General features: G+C 38.2%; 1 protein-coding gene across 1 annotated transcript in view; it reads right to left on the reverse strand.

Annotated features, from left to right (window-relative positions):
• The window catches only part of PSMD14 (proteasome 26S subunit, non-ATPase 14), a 61,239-nt gene extending 42,837 nt beyond the window's left edge, over nucleotides 1-18,402 (reverse strand). Inside the window, exons 1-3 of the mRNA XM_067549370.1 lie at nucleotides 18,266-18,402; nucleotides 11,836-11,939; nucleotides 9,145-9,196 (exon numbers count right to left, since the gene is read on the reverse strand). Coding sequence (XP_067405471.1) covers nucleotides 9,145-9,192 — 48 coding nt within the window. The 5' untranslated portion in view covers nucleotides 9,193-9,196; nucleotides 11,836-11,939; nucleotides 18,266-18,402. The remainder of the gene's footprint in view (nucleotides 1-9,144; nucleotides 9,197-11,835; nucleotides 11,940-18,265) is intronic.
• Between the last annotated feature and the right edge of the window lie 2,088 nt (nucleotides 18,403-20,490).

Raw genomic sequence — 20,490 nt, forward strand, 5'->3', positions numbered from 1 at the left:
AGAGTGTCTTGCACCACTGGTCTCACACATAAGGATTGTGGAAAAAGGAACATTATGTCAGGAAAATTGGGGCATGATTCAGAACAATATGAGTGGTTAAACTGGCCTGGGATAGTAACTCAATAAGTTTGTAAACGGTATGGGTCTAAAACTGCAGCTTTAATAATATTATTTAAGAATTTTTTCAAGATGTACAGTCTATAACTCTTATGGGGTAACTGCACAGTCAGAGCCAGGTCAGACCTTTTCCATAACCGAAGTAAAAAAGGTTAAAATGACCAAACACAGAAAAACACATCACCAGCAAATTATTTGGTATTAGGTACTAATTGATCCATCCAAAGTTCTCAATTTTGACGAGTTTGCACAAAAATTCTTCTGTGCCTCTATCATCATCTTCTAAACAAGACAGTTTTAAGGAATTGGTTGAATCACCCATTCACAAAGAAGGTCAGATTCTATTCCCTATAAACCTTAAAAATTCAATTATGTTTGTTCAACTGGTGACCAAGAATTTTTCTTCTGAATAGATGTTAAAATTTTATCTTACAAAAAATGGTGTTCATATTTCCTGAAACTGCCATACAGACAAGATCTAGAAGACTGAAGTTTAAGGGCCTGAAAAATTATTTTACTCTTGTGCTTTTTATTCTTCATCACAGTTTAAATTACTGCCTCATGCCCTGCTCACCATAGACTAAACACTAGGGGATCCAAGTGTCCAATCTGATTAAGCAATGCCTTTGTGCCTATGGGATCAAAGTTAAGCTTGAAATTTGATCTCAATACAATTTATTTTAAAGATGACCAGCCATAAACCTAATTAGCCTGTTTTATTACAAGCAAACAGCTTATTTTCCATCATTAAAAATATATCCATATTGCAGAATTAGTTTTATATATACAAGTATTACTTCAAGGGAGTCTATAATCTTTAAAGATATTTTATAATGTTGCTAACAAATGTATTAAAATAAAGTGACCACCTGAATGTAGCTATTTCCAGTTGTCTTCTTTTGTTCAAACCACAAACGCAAGTAGTCAGTAGAACTGTGTAAGGAACATAAGGCCAGACAACGGCTCTTGCAGCGTATACTGCCTCCTGCTCATTTTCAAGAATGTAAAGCAAATTTCCAGACTATAATAAAACTTCATTAGGATGGAATTAAGGTTGTAACTATTAGAGAGAGGTGGAAAGAACCCTTGAGAATGCTGTAATTCTCACACAGAAAAACAAGCACACAATACTCCTCTCCCACCAAATGCTAAAAAGCCTGGAAAATTCAGAGTTAAAGTTCTGCTTAAGAAAAACACAAACCTTCTAACATGCTAGCAGTTCATTTTGCAAAGTTCCAGTATTCCTGCCTTCAAGACTCCTCCCTCCCTGCACAAAGGGATTTTGGGATTATTTTTTGGATAGAGGCCACATCCTCAGTGGGTATGGGGAAGAGAGAGCCTCAAGGCAGATAACAGGATTCAGTATGTATAAACTTATATCCATGCAAAATTTCAGTAGGTTAACCCAGGTTTTCTTCTACCCTATTCTGGGCATCACACCTTATTTAGGAGAGGCTAGTTAGTGCTCTGTGGGCATTGATACTGGGCACCAAATCATATTCTGTGCAGTGACACATTTAAAGGGAGTTCAGACAAAAATACAGCATTCCTACGCCAAAGAGTTTACAGAATGAAACAACAGGATGCACTAGAAGACCCTGCAGGAATAGTAGTAAAGATTCTTTTTTTTTTTTCTTTTTATGTTTTTATTTTATTTGTTGTGACTGAGTGCATTGTGGAAGAAGGATTCGAATGAAAAGATTCTTCTCACAGGACATCAAAGGCACAAAATAGGTGCACCACATCTCAGTGTAACTTCCAAGCAAAAGCAATTTGTCAGTAGGTATTAGTGTGGGATATATAAAAAGGAAGAAGTAGGATTGGAAGACATTAAGATGACTGTGTCTTCAAGCACTTCTGATGTGTCCCAACCACCTCCACTAGCATATCTGGAGTGAGAGCAATGATCGGAAGCGGGATTGGGTACATACAACCTGGATATTTATTCTTGTTTGAAGTCTTCAGAAGTGGCATAGAAGACTAATTTAGCAATGTGATAGCTGCATCTTTGGCAGTACTTCTTGCAATGGGTTATCATGAATATTTCCAAAGCAATCTGATTTAAAGGGATGGAAAAAACTAAGTCCTACTCCAATGAAGGAAAATAACCTCTCTGTTAAAACTGGGAATCTAGGGACATGGGTTCCAATGACGGTTCTGCAACAGACAAATCATGTAAGCCATGCACCTCAGTTTCTCATCTTTAATATAGGTATAATGGATACTGAGAGAGAGAGTTAATGTTTATAAGATACTTCTATTACCTTTTTCATCCGAGCTTTAGAAGTATTAATGAATTAGTAACAAACAGCTCTCTTGAACTAAAGTACAATCCATCCTATTCACTGAAGCAGTGGATGTGATGTTCCCTAGCAGGAATGTCCAAAACCCATCTTGAAAAAAAATGGAAGGCCACAATTAGCACAACCTTTGCCATTAGAAGCATATAGGCCCAGGGAGACCTTTCATCAAGAAACATGAAGCTGCCTAAGTGCCTGTGGATACCAAATCTGCAAGATTTAGTCTATGTCACTTCTAAAGAGAAATAAGCAGATGGACATTAATCTAAAAAGACAGTGGTACTGAATGAAGTTGCAGATTTCCACCCATTTAACTCAAATGTGTTGCATCCCCAAAGTGTGCTATTAACCACCAAACCTAGAAGGCGTTCCATTACATACATGCAGAAAGGCCAATATGCCATTTACTTAGAGAGGCAGGAAAACCAAAAATCAGTTGCTCTTATTTATTAGAATAAAGGAAACTTGCATTTAATTTGCAAATTGGATTGATACTGGACCTCACCCACCTGTGTCTGCCAGATCACTAACCCACATTCTAAATCTCATAAAAAACTAGTAACATTGTGTTTAATCCTTGCACTGACTAGATCAGCAGATTATGCAGAATTTTAGATCAGTTGCAGGGTCTCCCAAGTTCCCCTGGTGTCATAGATTTCATAAATGAGATCACTATGTTCTAAAAAGAAAAAGAAAAAAGATAATATAAGAAAAAAGGTTTCACAGCACCAAGCGGTGCAATGCATGAAACCTCATAATCAAAGTGACAGTTTTCAAGTGCCATTTACAATGCCCTAATCTGGAAACATCCCAGCTAACCCATCTGATCAACAATTTCACAGATGGAAGCACTTGATGGCTAATTGGCAAGTCCATTATTCAAATAAACTAGCTATCTGCACTTCTATTTTCTTTATTTCAAGTCAAGGTGCAAACACTGTACATAAGATGCAGGTCACCTCCCCCAAAAAACTGGATTACTCTCTACCCTCCGTCAAATGGGTTACTTTAAAGCATCCAGTCAGAATAACAAGTGTTTGGTTTACAGCAGTGAAGCAGTTATATGTATAAAAAAAGACATTAAACAGTCAAATAAAACTAAAGTATTAAAAAATACATTAAAGTAATGAAGATCGGTTAAGAACAGTAAGGTATATTTTTAAAATTATCTCACTGCTCTCAATATCAGAGCTTTGTTTAGTGTAGCACATGAAACAACAAGAGAAGTACACGTTACTCTGATCACATCTGAGTACAGAAAACAACTGGATAGGATGTGTCAGCATGGGTAAAACACAGCTGGCTTTGTTACCATTCTGAAAGCCTCACAAGGAGGGTAGCACCAACAAAAGCTCTTGTAAACTCATCTCTTGTACGCTATATGGGACAATAAGAAGAATAGTAATCAATAGGACTAATTAAAACATGCATATGCAGAATTAACTTCACTACACATTCTGTGGCATAGAGGACAATGATGTGTGGGTATAATGAATTCAACTAATATTTCAGCAAATTGTATACAAAATAAGAAGGGGTGCTGCTCCAAACCCCTGCCTGCCATGTGAGACTGATTCTCTTGTTGCCCCAAGAAAGCCAACAGCATGTGCTGAATCTCCTAATTTATCTGAAGCACACATACCAGGCAGAACAGGGAAGCGGGGTACCAATCAGTTGTGCTGCAGGCACAGCTCTCCAGCACCACAGAGAGTGAAAAATAAGCATAGGTGGAAGACGATGAAATAGAAAAAGGAAGACAGTGACATGAGTAGCAGGAAAACAAGATGTTGGGACAGACTTTTTTTTTTTTTTTTTTTAAGTAATTCATAATCTTTCCACCTCCCGAACAAAGAAATAAGTGTACTCCACAAAGGTGGCTTTGCTTCTCACCCTGTCCAATACTACTTTTTTGACTGGAAGAGTACTTCCAAAAAGGATTCATTCCATCTACTAGTTTTACACTAGTTATAGATCCCTTTATCATATCTAAAGTTAGAACCCTCTTCAAATTCTAAATAATCTCCTTAATATTCAAACTAAGGCCATGTCTATGCTGGAGAGCTTGCAGAAGCCCAGCTGTACCAATGTAGCTATGCCACTAAGATCTCTCATGTAGCCGCTCTATGCTGATGGGAGAGAGCTCTCCCATCGACATAATTAAACCACCCCCAACAAGCAGTGCTCCTACCAACATAGCGCTGTCCATCCTGGCTGTTATGTCGATGTAACTTATGTCACTCGGCGGGGGTTTTTTCTTCAGACCCCTGAGCAACATACATGGTAGTGTAGACACAGCCTAACTTTCATTGACCTGAACTAATTCTTCAGTGTAGTTCTTTTCCTATCATTTGCCTGTGAGGGCAAAAGTGAGATATAAATACGTAAGTGATTTACAGAAATCCTATTCCTTGGTCTCATTTTTAGTTGACCATCAATTCATTATTAACTGATAGGGAGAGATGTTTATTCCAGATCTCCTGTTTGCACAAAGACCCAAAACTGGCAAGATTATTTAATTTGTATTATGTGGCACTCAAAGGCCCAACCAGGACTGAGACCCCAATGTGCTGGGTTCTGTACAAACACAAGAGAGAGACAATCACTGCCCTGAAGAGTTTACAATTTAAAGTCATATAGACACAGTAGAGAATGGAGACACAACATACAAGCAAATACTGTGAAGAACTGGCACAATTTTGTTAATTACATATATTGTAGCTTGTTTTTAACTAGGATAGAGAGGAAAGGAGTACGAAGAGTCACAGCAGTTACCTGCCTAGCCATGATCAGGAGAGGTGATTCTTAAGGAGAAATCTGAAAGAAAGTATTAATTTTGTCAGGGAGTTCTTCCCCTGCAAAAGGTGCGATGTGGAAGAGAGCCCAGAGATGTTTGAAGCAGAAGCTGATGAGGGAATGTAGGCAGCATGATGGCAGGGGTTGACACTGCAACATGTTACTAAATAAGTTAGGTAGGGGAAGGTAGAGATAGGGTGTAGAGGGAAAAAAGCAGGGAGACAAAGACAAAACTTTGAGGGACACCCACAGAAAGGGAGAGAGAGGAGGATTAGCCTCCAGATGAGATACTGAAGAGCAATAAATCAAGTCAGAGGAGAACCACGAGGGGGCAGAACCACAAAAGCCAATGGAAAACAAAATTTCAAGAAGTAGGTGTCAAAAGCCACCAAAAGGTCAAGGATAATAGAGTACAGATCGTGAGATTGGGCCAGAAAAAGAGGTCATTAGAGACTTTAATGAATGCAGTTTCAGTACAGTATGAAAGCAGAAGCCAGTCTGGAAAGTGTCAAGAATGGAATTGGAGGGAAGGAACTCCAAACAGCAGTTGTACACAGCACATTCAAAGAGAGACTGAATGACAGTAGAAGCAGAAGGTAGGGTTAAGAGTGTTGTTTTGGTGCTGGATTTGTTTGTTTAAGAGACCAACACCTGCTTATACTGATAAGGAAAGTAATCTGATGAGAGTGTGAGGTTAAAAAAAAAAGTGAAAGAGGAGGTGAGCGGTGCAGCAAGAGAATTAAAATATGGAGGTTACTTAATCATGAAGGGCTGGAGGTGGACAACAGGCAGCGAGCCTCACTGTCACTGATGGGGGGAGAAAGGAGGTAATGCTGGATTTTAATGATTTTTCTTTGAAGAAACCAGCAAGATCATGCATGGAAAAGGAGCAGAAAACAGGCAAGGGGTGGGCTTGAGAAGGAAGTCAAAGATGGTATAAGAAGCAGCTGGAGTTGAGTGTAGGATTTGATAAGGGAAGAGAAGTAGCGTTGCTTGACTAAAAAGATGACCAAGTTAAAGGAGGAAAGAGTGAACTTGTAGTTTTGGCTGAACATGGTCATGGGACTTTAACCAGAAGTGTTCAGCAGCAGGAGAATAAGAGTGTAAAAAAAGGATGCTGAGGGTTCGAGAAAAGGACCTTGTGATGGGAGAAAGAATCAAAAGTCAAATGTGGTACAGAGTGGAGTAGAGAAAATAGAAAGAAGACAGGAAAGGGCTGAGAGCAGAACAGCATTTATGGATGTTGATGGATTGAAGGTTATGGAAGAAATCTGTGGCAGGGCAAGGAGAAAGAGAGAAGTGGGAAATATTGAAGGAGATGAGGTAGTGTCAAAGAGGGGGAAATTTGTGATGGAGACACCAAAGATGGAGCAATGCTTGGTTGGTAAAGAACAACTGAGTAGCCATTTGGTTGACTAAGAGTTGAACCATTGTTACATATGAAATGTAGTGGGCTATTGTCATGGACAAGTTGCCCATTTCAACTGCCAAGCAATCAAACTCAAAGAACTGTTAAGAAGGGAGTTACCTACAGCTATTCAAGCTATTCAATGCCCTCGGAAAATTTATTAGTTTGCTCTTCCTTACACAGTTCTTCACAAACTCAGATTAGCAGAGGAACAAATTTATGTAGCTGACCTAGATAGGCTTTTTTACTCTGAGGTTTAACTTTTAAAGTAAAACCAAAAATCAATTGTAGCAGAATGATTAGATGGAGGAATGTAAAATAGTTTCAAAACTTTGAGTCCAATTTAGGAGCATTACTGGCAGTGATCTCACTAGTTTTGTAACAGGATTAAGTATTTCTGAGGAATACCTGCCTTTGTTCTCAGTTTAACAACCATCTGATTCAATCTGGAGCTTCTCTGCTACCAGCTAAAATAACCAAGATAAAAACTGATATCTTTGTCCATCTCCAATTCAAACTGTCCTATCTAGGAGCATGCTGGCATAAGTGACCTTTCTTTTGCATGTCTATCCTATTGATTTAATAAACCAAAGAATTGCAATAGTAGCCATGATATTACCCAGCTCAAGCTAAAACCTGCAATAGCAGCAATGTTGTTTAGCGAGATACATATAATTTTAATTTTATTATTTTTTTAAATCCCCTGACTCTTCCACAAGTTTCTTCAGCAGACTAAATATGGACAGCAGCTCTGCAGGCCAGGTGCTGGAGCAGTTTGTAAGGCTTATTTTGAATATCATTTTATTGTCTCCTACATTTTATATTTGTCTTCAGATTAAAATTGGGAAATTCTAGAGTTAAGCTAGAGAGAACTGTAAATCTGAAAAACAGCTTTGATGTGCATCAAGTTCAGAGAGGACTAAGAAGTGAAAGCTTGAGTGATTAGACTACGCATATGTTAGAAAAATGAAGAGTCATGAAGCAGACTGGCAGCACAGAAGAACAAGAGAAATCTCAGAACTGCTTAAGAAAGCGAAACTAAAAATAACTGAGTACTGCTCAAAGAGGCACTAAGGGAGCATGAAGAGAATTTTAGCTGAAAGAGAGAAAATGGAACGATCACGTACAAAAAAAATTAAGGTGATCGGGCCACCTAGCAAGTGGATGTAATTCTACATGTTAGATAAAACATATCACTGAGTGCTTCAACATGATGTATACCTTACTGTTTACAGATGGACACTTAAGAACACATTATAGAAAGCCAAAAAGCTGTGAATCTGAAGGATTTGAAACTACCCCAGGAATTATATCATGAACTGGTGACTTCAAAATACATGTTATTGTGAAGACTGAGGAGCCAAATATGGATGGGAAATAGACTAGAGTTAACTTTTGTAATGCATAAAAAAAGTCATTAAGAAGGAATGGCCACCATTAAGAAGGAATGGCCAGCTGAGATTCCTGGGCTTGGCACAGGGAAACTCCACTGAAGTCATGAGAGAAGGAATCCTTCCAGCAGGCCTAGAGACAATGACATAACTCACAAAGCTTTATTTACCCATGCTATTTGGGAAGAAGACTGGTGTATCTGCATAGTAACAGTTCCATTGACATGTCCCCAAATATATTCTCCATCCATTCCAGGCATCCTGTCCACCCTCCCATGGCAAACCTTAACTAGTTCCACTGCATCCAGGGTGCTAAACGCCCAGGACAAAGATGTCCTAACCTCCCTGAAGAGAAGGGAGGAACATAAAGGAGAGATGCATATGCAGCTAGATACACAAACAAAATTAAGGCCTCTGGGCAAATCAGCTGGAAAAATACAACAGGTGGTATCATCTGATGAGAGAAGATGGAGGAGACCACACATCTGTTGAAGAGTTTCTGATAGGAACTGGAAAGCTACCAGAGAGGCTCCTACTCAACAACAGGAAGAATACTAAAGAAAGTAATATTACTGAGTTTAAGAACCACATATATGTAGTAAATGCTACTTACATGTGTGATTAAGTCTTTTAGAAACAATTCAAATAGCCTCCACAAAACCATATGAGAACCCATCACCATGGTATCTCAGGTGTTATGTAATCTTATTTACTGCATCACATGAATGATATTTAAAGGTATTCTCATTGACTAAGTCAAAGACTGCAAAGTCAGTTTTATTGAACCTAGTTTATTTTTCAATTTCTGTTTTATTCAATGTTTAATTTTGCAGATACATCTGCATTCAATGGACTACATTGTTTAGACACCACATGAAATATTGAAACAATCCAATATTTTTATATGTGGTGTGCTTGCAAATTCTGTACATTTTGAAAGTTCAAACTCAGTTTCAATGCAATTCACATAATCAAAATTCATTCATAGACTACGCAGCAATGCTTTCTATACATTTACATTATTATAAAATTTCAGTCAGTTGTTTGGTGCTAAAAAGTTGAGTGTTTGGTAATTATAAAAATACTCCAGCAACTATGATTAACATAAGAAAATATTGACAAGTTGTACACTAACCTGTCCCAGCCCAGGCATGCCTCCTCCAAGTCGCAGAAGTCTATCCATATTTCTAAAGAACAGAAACAAAGGAAAATGTTCTTAAGATCTGAAGTATTTACTGAATTGCTATCTATATAATTCACCTTCAGTCACTCAGTATGTCAAAAATATTGGTGGTAATTACAACACAACATCAGACTTCCTGTTAATTAACACCACATATTAATTCAAGAAGCTGTCTTCCTCGCTAATTAACAGACCTTATTTTATTGCTTTGGTTTTGGGTTATCCCAATATCTAAAGATAAAGTCATACTTTTCAAACTTCATACAATAATGTTTTGCTGTTACCTGGAAAGAGCACCTGCATGGGGGAAATGTTTGAAACATTTTACAGGTCTAACTGAGTTTCCTTCAGTTTTGTCTAGAGTGCATCAATAAAATTTAATTTAAAAGTAAGGATTTTTAACATCCTCATTAGTAAGTTCTGTGCTAATTAACTTACAGCTTGTCAGTTATCATAAAACTGCATGTGAAAGACAGTGAGCAGATTATGGATCTCTGAATTAGCATCCAAAGCTTTTTTTAATGAACTCATTATACTAAAAGAAATATTGTAAAGTAAACATCAAATGCATTTAGTTTGAATACATGGGGCAGTACAGTCATTTCATGCATTTAAAATGTTGCATATAGAATACCTTAGAATGAAACTATTCCAGCAACAGAACTTAACAGCTCTTTCCATTAACATGTTTGAAAAGTATTACTTCAATAACCGAACTGCTCGTCTTTTCTGATCTTTTTGACAATGAGATATTTAAAGTATACACACACACACACACACACACACACACACACACACACACACACACACACACACACACACCCCTCCAATTGTGCAATGTCATTTTGCATGACCTCAACTGACCATAAAACCATGTAACAGTTACAGACTTCAGCTATTCTTCATTTAATTGAGCAAGTCATTTTCTTGTTCAGAAGTAACGTATTTTTGGATATAATATATATACAATTTCAATACAAATGTACTGTCCCAGTTATAACAGTCAGTTATCTTTCATAGCTTACCTGGTTTGTGTTAAATTTTTTTATTTGCATGCACTAAATCCCAGTTATGGGTTGGCATTCAATAACTAAAAAAAAGGTCACTTTTTAACAAGTTTTAAGCCACTGTCAAATTTTAACATGAAACATGGTTTTCATTTTAGAGTTTTAAGAAATAAATTATGAGTCTTGACTGCTTTATTATTACAAGACCAAAACTGCATCCTTAATACCACAAGACTTCTGAGCAACCCCCATCCTGCACAACTTTGGCTCAACACTACAAAACCTGTTCAAGTTTACCATCATACCCCCACATTATAAAAACAGAATGAAAACAGCAAGTGACCATATTTCCATAGCAAATGAGTTTGTTCTCACCACATGGAATATGCAATCACAAAACAGCATAAGTGATCATATAAACAAAACAAATTCCAGAACTTTCTTAGGAAGCCACAAGTACAAACAAAAAGGAATATAAGCAAAGGTATAGTTGATAACTCGAAAAATGCTGATGGCGTCTTAAAGACCTGAGAAATAATTTTAGTCTGCATATTAAAGCCAAAATAAATTTGATCTTACAGTTGGAGGAATGATATTAGAGACAACACCATTCACCTTTTAAAAGATGTTAATGTTTTTATTAACTAGCTATATGTGAATCTCTATAAATTTAATTTATTCTCTAAAACCCAACTTATTTTTTGTGTCCCATCTAAAACACAAAGCTGTCTTTTCCTTTGTTATGAGGACCATGTGACATATTAAAATAAAATTCAAGCATAATAGTTTCTATCATTTATGCCATTTGCTTTTTGTATTTCAAACAACTTGGATAAAAATAGTCTGGTCAGCATCACTTTTTGTATATAGTCAGTTTCACTTTCCAGCTCTAGCTTACTAGCAGAGTATTGCTGTGTTTGGATTACCTTTTGTTGTTTTTAAAATATTCTTTTTAAAGAGAACACAAAAACTTACATTCGAGACCTACATTACCAGAAAACATCCCTTTAAAACTATTACAACTGAGGAAATAAAAAGGCCACAGGTTAATGTCCTCATTTTCAGGTCTGAGTTTAGTGCTCATGAAAAAAGTTTGACAGCCATGGACACCAAAGTTCGCTATCTACACAAAAAATTCAGCCATGGTACAAGCTTCTCTGCATTGTACCACAAATGTCTCATCTCTGACGTCCCAGGGAAGCAATCCCAAAGTGGGTGTTGAAAGGATAATTCCCCATATGTGACCATTCATTGCTTGGTGCTTCTGATGAAACTGCAAAGTGTGCCAATTAGCGGCAACTGTACTTTTTTTTTTTTGGTGATGAAAACAATACTCATTCACCAGGACCTATAATGACCCCATAACTTATTTCAAGTAAGCCAGACAGACACCAATGGTAACAATTGTTATTCACTGCTAATCTGGGCTGGATAGTAACTTTCAAGTAAGTGCAGAAAAACCCCATTCCATGAGTTATACAGCTGTAGTCCTCCTGGATTATATTTTTGCAAAGTTAATTAAGGTGAACTGGTTTTGTTTTAAAGTTACTGATAAAAAATCAGAACCTTTCAGGCAACGAAGTTTGAGATGAGTATATGAAGTTGAACAAATTTTAGTTTCTCAACTGGCACTCACCTAAAGCTTTCCTGTTCTTGTCAATGGAGTCAGACAGTAATACTTTTCCCAGCTGCAGTTCCCACCTTTTGGATGTCTATGAAGTAGTTTAGTATGTCTTCTTCCTAAAAAAGAATTAGTTATAATTTAAAACAAGAATACAGAGAAAGGAATAGTTTCATTCCTAGGGCTTTCAAGGAAAGTAAACCATTGGAGAGGCGTAAACACAAAAATGAGTTACCTCCAGCATTGTGCTTTGAACTTTTCGGAGTTTTAGTCATGTAACCTCTATTTCAGATTTTTAATATGCCATCTGGAAACTCTGAGCTAGAGAACTCCATGTACTGCATGAAGTCTACACAATTATCACATGGGTAGAAATTTCCCAGAGTCTCACTGCAACATGGAAAAGTTAAATTTGAGAGGCTATTAAAATGCTAACTTTTCTCCCAGAAAGCTAAACAGATTTAACCTGGGATGTAATTCCATAAATGGGTGTTATAGGATCATCTTAAAAAGAAAAATATTTGTCCCTAATTGTTTGACTTAAACTTGGAAATATTACAGAGGAATCAGCAGTTAATGCTGCAACAATTTAAAATGCTGCTAAAATGTACAGCAGAACTAAAATCCCTTCATTGATTAAATTTAGTCTCCAAATCTAACGAAGTTGAATTTTTTAGGGCATTCTCCAGCTACTCTTTCTAGAGGCAGTTACAAATCCTCCAGTTTTAAAATTTAATCTCACTTTTTTTCAGCTCACCATAGCTACACCAGCAGCTATACACCATCACAAACTTCAAAGGCACATTTACCACATTTCAGTTATAGGCAAGTGAAGTTTGATATTTTAATATTAAAGAGGACAACAGATTTTATTCATTAGAAATAGTTTTATTTTCGCCGAGAACAGGAGACAGATCCAGGGTGGATTGATTTAAATCTGCAAGCAAGAAACATCAATTTAAATAAATAACTTAATCTTGTTTTGCATTTGAAGTTGTTTTCCTAAAGATTGGTTTATTCTCATTGTTTGTTATAACCATTAATACATTTTGATTTGCAACCATATTCCTTACACTAAATTTACTACTTTTTGCTAACTAGGAGGACACACGATATTTACACACATTTAACCAATTACATAGCTTAGCATACATTTATTCAGAGATTTTTTTATTATTATGTTAGAAAATGGTGAATGACATTCTTATTTACTTTTTTTCCCCTGGGATTTGTGTGAAACTGCATTTGCATGGAAATTGGAATTCAATTGAAAATTTAGAAAACAGCATTTTAAAAGGTATTTTTATGTAAGAAATGGAAAGTTTATCAAAATGTGTTTTACATTTACAACTGATTTATTAAACAAAGGAAGCATTAATTGTTAGTGAATTGACGGATTGTTCCTGGTTTCCGGGGGCCAGATTTTCCAAAGATATTTAGGCATCTAAAGATGCAGATAGGCACTTCTGAAAATCCCACAAGGCACTAAGCAGGTTAGTTGATTTCAATGGGAGTTGAAGCCTTAATGGGAATTTGGCCGCTAACATGCTTAGCTACTTTTGAAAATCCCACCAATCACCTTTCTGTGTGTTTAGATGCCTAAATTCCTTTGCAAGTCTGGACCCATGTCCTTCAAGCTTTTCAGAATGCTAGTTCTCATCCTCTCCCACGTAGTTTTTATTCATAAATTGGAAGAAAATACGCTTTCCTATTTATTCAACTACCAATCAGTTTCTGAATTAACTACTAAGCCAAGTGAAGAAAAATAGTCTCTCTGCACGTGCTAGCTAAACTGACACCAAAAGTAATTAAACCAAAAGTTTTTCTGCAAAACAGAAACTTACATTTGGAAAAAGGTAAATGCCAGCATTTGTTCTACCGAAAAGAGTGAAAATAATATAGATAATACATACATGACATTGTGATGTTTTTAAAGCCTGAGTTAAAGATTGTTTTCCCCTGGATTCTGTATATACTTAAGGCAGCACTCTATAACTCATTAAAATTGTTGAGGGGTCATTTATGCAGCATATTTTTATTAATCTAAATTATTTTAATAGATGATAGTAAGTTTATGCCTAACATAGGTTGTCAGTTTCAAATTTAATTTTTAACAGGTTTATTTTTAAAAAGAATATATTCAATTAAAAACAAAAAAATCAAATTTAAATAAAAATATCTGAATTTTAAAATACAATGATATTTATATACTCTAGGCAGGTCTGTTCTGGCACTGCCTTCCAGCTATGTTCTTCAGAGTTCCCCAGTCAGTTCCTGATGCTGGGGAGGCAGGTAGGGTACAATAGGTAGTATATAGCCTGATCCTCTGCCCCAGTGCTGCTCCCTACCTATCCGCAGCACCACTTTAAATTGAAAATCCTTAACTTTTCCCATATGAAAGTATGAGGCCAAAGAAAAGTTGCACATTACAGGTAAAAATCTCAATAATTTATTATCCGCTTGAGAATGATTGTGAGGAACTGGATGAGCAGACTGAATGATTCCAGGTGAGCAATCAGAATGCATTTGTATGTTTGGGCAGTCCACTTAGCTGGTAAAGTCTAGGAGTAGGTTCGTGTGGACGTGACTAGCTTACCAGGTGATTTCTTTGATTTTTAGTAACTGCATTAGTTGAGCATATGCTTGACTGAACCACTGTAGTTAAATATTTTCATGCAATAATATTAAAACAACCTCCATTACTCCACTTGTTTTTTCACTGCCCAGCCTGTTTGTTATTGATTTGAAACTGGAAAAATCCATAGAGAATAGAGAAAATTCTTAAAGCCATCTAGTAGTACATCAGCAGATAAATGTAACTGGTACAAGTTACCAGCCATCAAAGATCTAGATCTCAATCAGCATAACCAACCCAGTTTTTGGTTACAAATCAGTTAATGTTTATAAAGTGCTTTGAAGATGAAGTACTCAGTGTTATTACCAAGAACTTTTTTCCATTTAGCCTGGGGAATACAGACAATATAATTATCTCTCTAAGATGGGGTTACTGTGTTTGTACCTAAGGACTTAGTGAATTTCAGTTCTTTTAATCATCATGAAAAATGTAAGGCTTCTTCTATGTTTTAGTATGTACTTGCCGCTCAGAATGAGATTTCATGCAATAATGCCCCTCATTTCCACTAAGACATCAGAACTATATGCTGTAGTACTTTCTTTTAAAAAAACTGAGTCATCATTAGGTCCTGGAATGAGAGTTGGGTTCATTATTCAAGATGGTTGATTTTTTAAAATTAATTCTAACTTTGACATGGAGTTATTTTTATATACAGAGAATAGAAAATCTTAGCTATAAAATGTCAACATTTACTTTGTTAGGTCAGTAATTAACAGATTTGAAAAGTCAGTTTTCAAAATGCTTTGGGATTCCTCGAACATTTAGAAAAATAGGGACATATTAAAAAAACATAATACAAATTAAAGAGTAAATATAGAGACTACACAATGCAAAAGTATGAAAAGGAACACTCACTTATCTATTTTGTATTAAACACAATGAAATAGGTTCTAGACAACTAACTTTATTCTTAATATTCTTCCACCTATTTCTATTTAACACCTGATTTCCGCTCATTAAGATTTAATAAATCTTTCCAAAAGACTGCTGCTAAAACTTTGTAATAAAGTCCAGAAAGTTTTCTGGACAAAGTAACATAAGAATTCCACTTCATTACTGCCTAAGAAGTCACATACTGGAGAGATCCACCATTCCTCCAGGAGAAACAATTGGAGTCAATAGGTAGTTTCCCACTACTCACCAGACCCAGCATCGAAACAAAGGAAGAAACTCAGAGCAGAACAGAGATTCCATGTGTGGCAAAAAGTGTCTAACTATATTACCATGCTGAAACTTAAACAGTTGTTTATTTGCAACTTATGAGTAAGGATATAACTTTGTCAAGGGGGTCACGGATTCCCTGACTAACAGACTTCCATCTTCAACTTCAGACCCGCACCAGGGCTCTGGTTCAGGGAGTCAGCTCCACCCCATGCAGCTTCAGCTACAGGGTTGGACTTTCATGATTTATTGTTTATTGCCTGTCCCCTGCCTGTGAATTTTAATAAAAATCCCCATGCCAAAATCTTAACCTTACTTATGAATTGAGTCATTTCTGTCTCCCGTTTGTGAAAGATAAAATTCCCCATGAACATGTAAAGAAATGGTTCTGTACTATTAGAAACTTCATTATGGAATATAAACTATGAAAGATTAAAAGACATTAGACATTATCAGAGCTTTGATATTCTACTGAATATTACCTCCTAATTGATTACTTCAAGACTTTTACAAAACCTGTGTTTAATTTCTATGCGATTCTTTTAAAGAGGTAACTTAGTCATAATCGGTGTCACCATGTTAGAATAGCATAGATTTACCACAACAGCAGATAAAGGATCACAAGTTTTTCTATGAACACCTAATAAAGTTATTTACGTGCAAAGATTAACCCATTTGCAGTCCCATCCATTCAGGAAGAGTTCCAGACATTTAAATATTAGATATGTTTGCAAACCAATTTCTGGTCTGTCTCAGAAATCTAACAAAAGATTATCTGCTCCCATATAACAGGGATCACAAATAATACTGTTGTCAGTAGAATCTCCTGCCCAATCAAAAGCTTTAGAGTTAGAAGTGTGATTCACAGCTCAGACATGCTGCACCTCACACCCCCAGAGAGGGAAGAGATCATTTTCAAAATACTGACAAAACTGGAGCAGATTTCCCAATAGCTTGCCAAATATAAATACATAGCTTTTCGAACAGAAATAATTTAAATTACAATCTGAAAATGCATGCCTCACCCTTGAGGTTTCTATTTACTATAAATATATTTGATATAAGCACATTGAACAAAAAGCCAAAGATGCATATTTGTCAGATATACTTTAGATCATTGTTTCTCAACCTTTTTGATACCAGGGACCAGGCTTCCTATACTGTGTTGGGGAGATCTCAGGGACCAGTGCTGGTCCATAGACCGGTCATTGAGAAACACGGCTTTAGATGTTTTACCAGTAGCCAATACTATTAAAATAATTTAATCTACAAAAACAAAAAAATCTGTTGAATGGTATTAGTTAATTAGTATTATTCAGTATTACTACTTTTGCTCATTATACTTTCTTTCCTAACTTCATTCCCCTTTCTTTCCTATATAGATTGACTCCTTCCTTTCTATCCCCCAGCTTCCTGTTATCTTCAGTGTCTTCTTCCTGTTTTTCCCTTCTCTCCTTGAGTCCATTCCCTACATTGTGTTCTGTTTCTTTCCCTATGTTTTCTGTGTCTTGCTTCTCAAGTACTACATAAATATCTGCACTGAAAGCTGCCCAGTAAAGTCAGTTTTCACTCACTGCTGCTGCTTGACAAAGCTGTGAGCATGGGTAAACTTGCTGGGGCTTTACACTGGGGCTATCTGCAGACTTTGAAAGACAACACATCTCCAGTTTCTGATCCACTTGTATTTGGAAGATTCAGTATCAAAGATAACAGCACTTTCAGAGTTGTTTCTTTAGAGTCAAGAAAGATGAAATCATAGGATCACCAGAATCATTGATTAAATATAATACAAGAGTGTTACTGTGCACTATCAGGGAACTGCTTGCTTCATCCCAGAAGAGCTGCATTTCAGCTGTCAGTAAAGTGATCCTTACATAGATAACCAGAAAAAGTCACTGCTGCCAGTTGATATGAACATGCAAACAAAACTGTCTGTGATTATTTACTGTGGTAGTAGCATCCCTATTATCATGGAAAACTATACAATCTGTGTGCTCCTAGAACAGAACATGACAACAATGGTATTATAGGAGCATCTGAGCAGCTTGGAGTACTCTCACATTCTCATTCCCTGCACCAGGACTAAAAAGGCACCATGGCACCAAAAACAAGGTTTACAATAGCCATCAAGTTGTGTATATGCTTTACTGATTAACCACCACACGAACTATTACAGCCCTTGTCCCCCCTCTCCTGTTCACAACAAAGTCCAGGGGCAGGCTGCATGTAGAGACTGCAAGCGCCTTCGTGCGATGGCAAGGCGCTCGCTTGTTCCTGCGAGGGACCCAGGGCAGTTCGGGTGGCTGGACATAAGAACGATCAGCAGAGACCGTTACCCAGTAGCGACCCCCAGCCAGAGGCACAACACGCTGCCAGTTAGGCCCTTGGCACGGGCTGAGGCACGTCGAAGGCAGCAGGTCTGGGACACGGAAGGGGTTAAGGGACAAGGCCACCAAAAACCGCGACACTTCCCCTGCGAGTCGCGTCCCCAACCCTTGTCCCCCAGCCTCCGGGGACCTACCCCCCAGTGCCGCGCGGGCGCGGGCCCGGCCCCTACAACGCGGAGACGGGGCCGCGGGAAGGCCCAGGTGCCAGACCAAGCCACGGGAGGGCCTACGGCCCCGACTGGCAACTGACCGCTACCCTCACCTGGGGCTGAGACCCTTCCACAGCCGGTCCACCTCCGCTCCAGGCCACGATGAATCAGCCGGATTTCATTCAAACCCACCTCGCCCAGGCCTCCCGAAAACACTTCCGGGTTCAGAGGGCGCACCTCCCCGCTTCCGTTCCCATACCAACAGCCAATAGCTTGGTGGGGTCAGAGCCATGGCAACGTAGCCCCGCCCCCACCATGCCTCCGGGCACCACGGAGCCTCCCCTCCCCCCCAGCTCCCCTGGAAAAACCTGAGGCGCGCGGCGGGGGGCGCTAAGCTGCTGGCTCGCTTCGCAAGTAGAGGCTCCCGAGTCCCGCCCCCTGCCTGTGGAGTGGCCTCCCCCTCCTTCTCCTCTGTGAGGTGGAGCGTGGAAGTTGTTCATCACCCAGGCACATGCCGCAGTACGTCCCCGCTCCTGGGGACAGACGGTGGCTGACCCAATATAAGGATGTTTTGCAGGCCCCACAGTTCTGTACTGGGGGCCTCTGGTTGTTCCCTCCATTCCCCCCCCCCCCCGCGATCCTGTGATACACGATGGCAGGGTGCCGCTGGCACTCTGCAGCCAAACCCACAGCAACAGAAGTGCTAGGCATCTAGAAACACCTGGCAGCGGGCGGGAGCAATCAGTATCAATTCCAGAACTCAGCTCCAGGCGCATTTCACAACCGCATAATCCACTTCTCCTGCAGACGTGTAGACGGCACGAAGTTATTTAGATTGGTCAGGAGCAGAGGAGACCGCGAGGAGCAGCACAAGCGAAGTGAATGGGCAACACATTAAGAATGATATTCCATGTCAATATATGAAAAATGATGCACGTTGGAGGGAAAATTTATGCTACTCAGACCCTCTACCGTGTTCACAATTTACTGTGTCAGCACAAGGAATGGACTTGGGCATCACTGTGTACTATTCAATGAAAACATTTACTTAATATGCAGCCGCAGTCAAAAAACCCGAAGATGTTAGGAAATATAAGCAGATGGTGAATAATACAAAGAATATTATAATGCCTTCATATAAATCAATGGTACAAGTTCATTCGGAATATTGTGTACAGTACTGGTCACTTCATCTCAAAAAGAATAGTGCAGAACTGGCAGTGGTTCAGAGAAGAGCAATGGAAACGATCAAATGCCTGGAAAAACTCTCATATGAAGAGACATTGAAGAGATTGGGATTGTTTATCTTAAAAAGAAGACAAATAATATGGGACATGATAAATTATATAAAATAATGAGTAGTCTAGAGAAGGTAAATTGGGAACTTCTGTTCTCCTTGTCTCATAACACAAGAGCAAGGGGACATTCAATGATATTAAAAGGTGGGAAATTCAGAACTGATAAAAGGGTTTTTTTCACACAACATCTAATTAACCTGGAACTCGCTGCAAGCAACAGGAAGCTGTTGAGGCCAAGAACTTAACAAGATTCAAAAAGGTATTGAATATTTACACAGATATCAAGAATATCCAGAGTTATAATTAATTATAACACATTTTGAAGGGGAAATTAAACCTTACACCTTCTTCTGAAGCATCTAGAACTGGCCAGTGTCAGAGACTGGGATACTGGACTAGATGGATCTTGAATCTGATCCAGTATGGCAATTCCTATTTCCTATGACTGTCCCTGAGATCTCTGCAGTGGTTACATACAAGGCTAGTATTTTATTTGTTGGGTCCCAGGCTCTCTCAGGACCTGAAGCAACAGTAGTTGAGGATGTCCAGCAACTCATAAGATGGGGAACTAAACAGAAGTAGGAGAAGAGGAATCATGCTATGCACTGAATTTAAGTAGCCTAAGCAACACACATTCTGATTCTCTCTCCTTTTAAGACCCTGTAACAACCTTATCTAAAGTGTTGCACTACCATGGAGATCCAGTAGCTTAGATACTAGGTGTTCAAAGTATGGTGATGAGCATGCTATAAATGAACAGAGACATAAGTTAGATAGATAGACACACAGGCTACTTAGCAAGACAATCATCATTTTAAAAGCAATATTCCTATAATTTTCCACTCTTTGCCTTTCCAGATCTTTCCCACTCCAAAGGATATCAGTCAGATAAAATGTCTCCTTTTTCCCCCCAAATTTCTCATATCTAGATTTCAAATGTTGGTTGATATCATGATGTGATCACTTATGTTTCTTGTGTCTAAGGCCAGTCCTATTAATTTATCACTGTGAACATAGAGAAGTGTGTGTGTGTGGGGGGA

This window comes from Emydura macquarii, unplaced genomic scaffold (genome assembly GCF_026122565.2).
Source record: "Emydura macquarii macquarii isolate MOO-44397 ecotype Brisbane River unplaced genomic scaffold, CSIRO-AGI_Emac_v2 contig_1253, whole genome shotgun sequence".
NCBI classification, from domain to species: domain Eukaryota; kingdom Metazoa; phylum Chordata; order Testudines; family Chelidae; genus Emydura; species Emydura macquarii.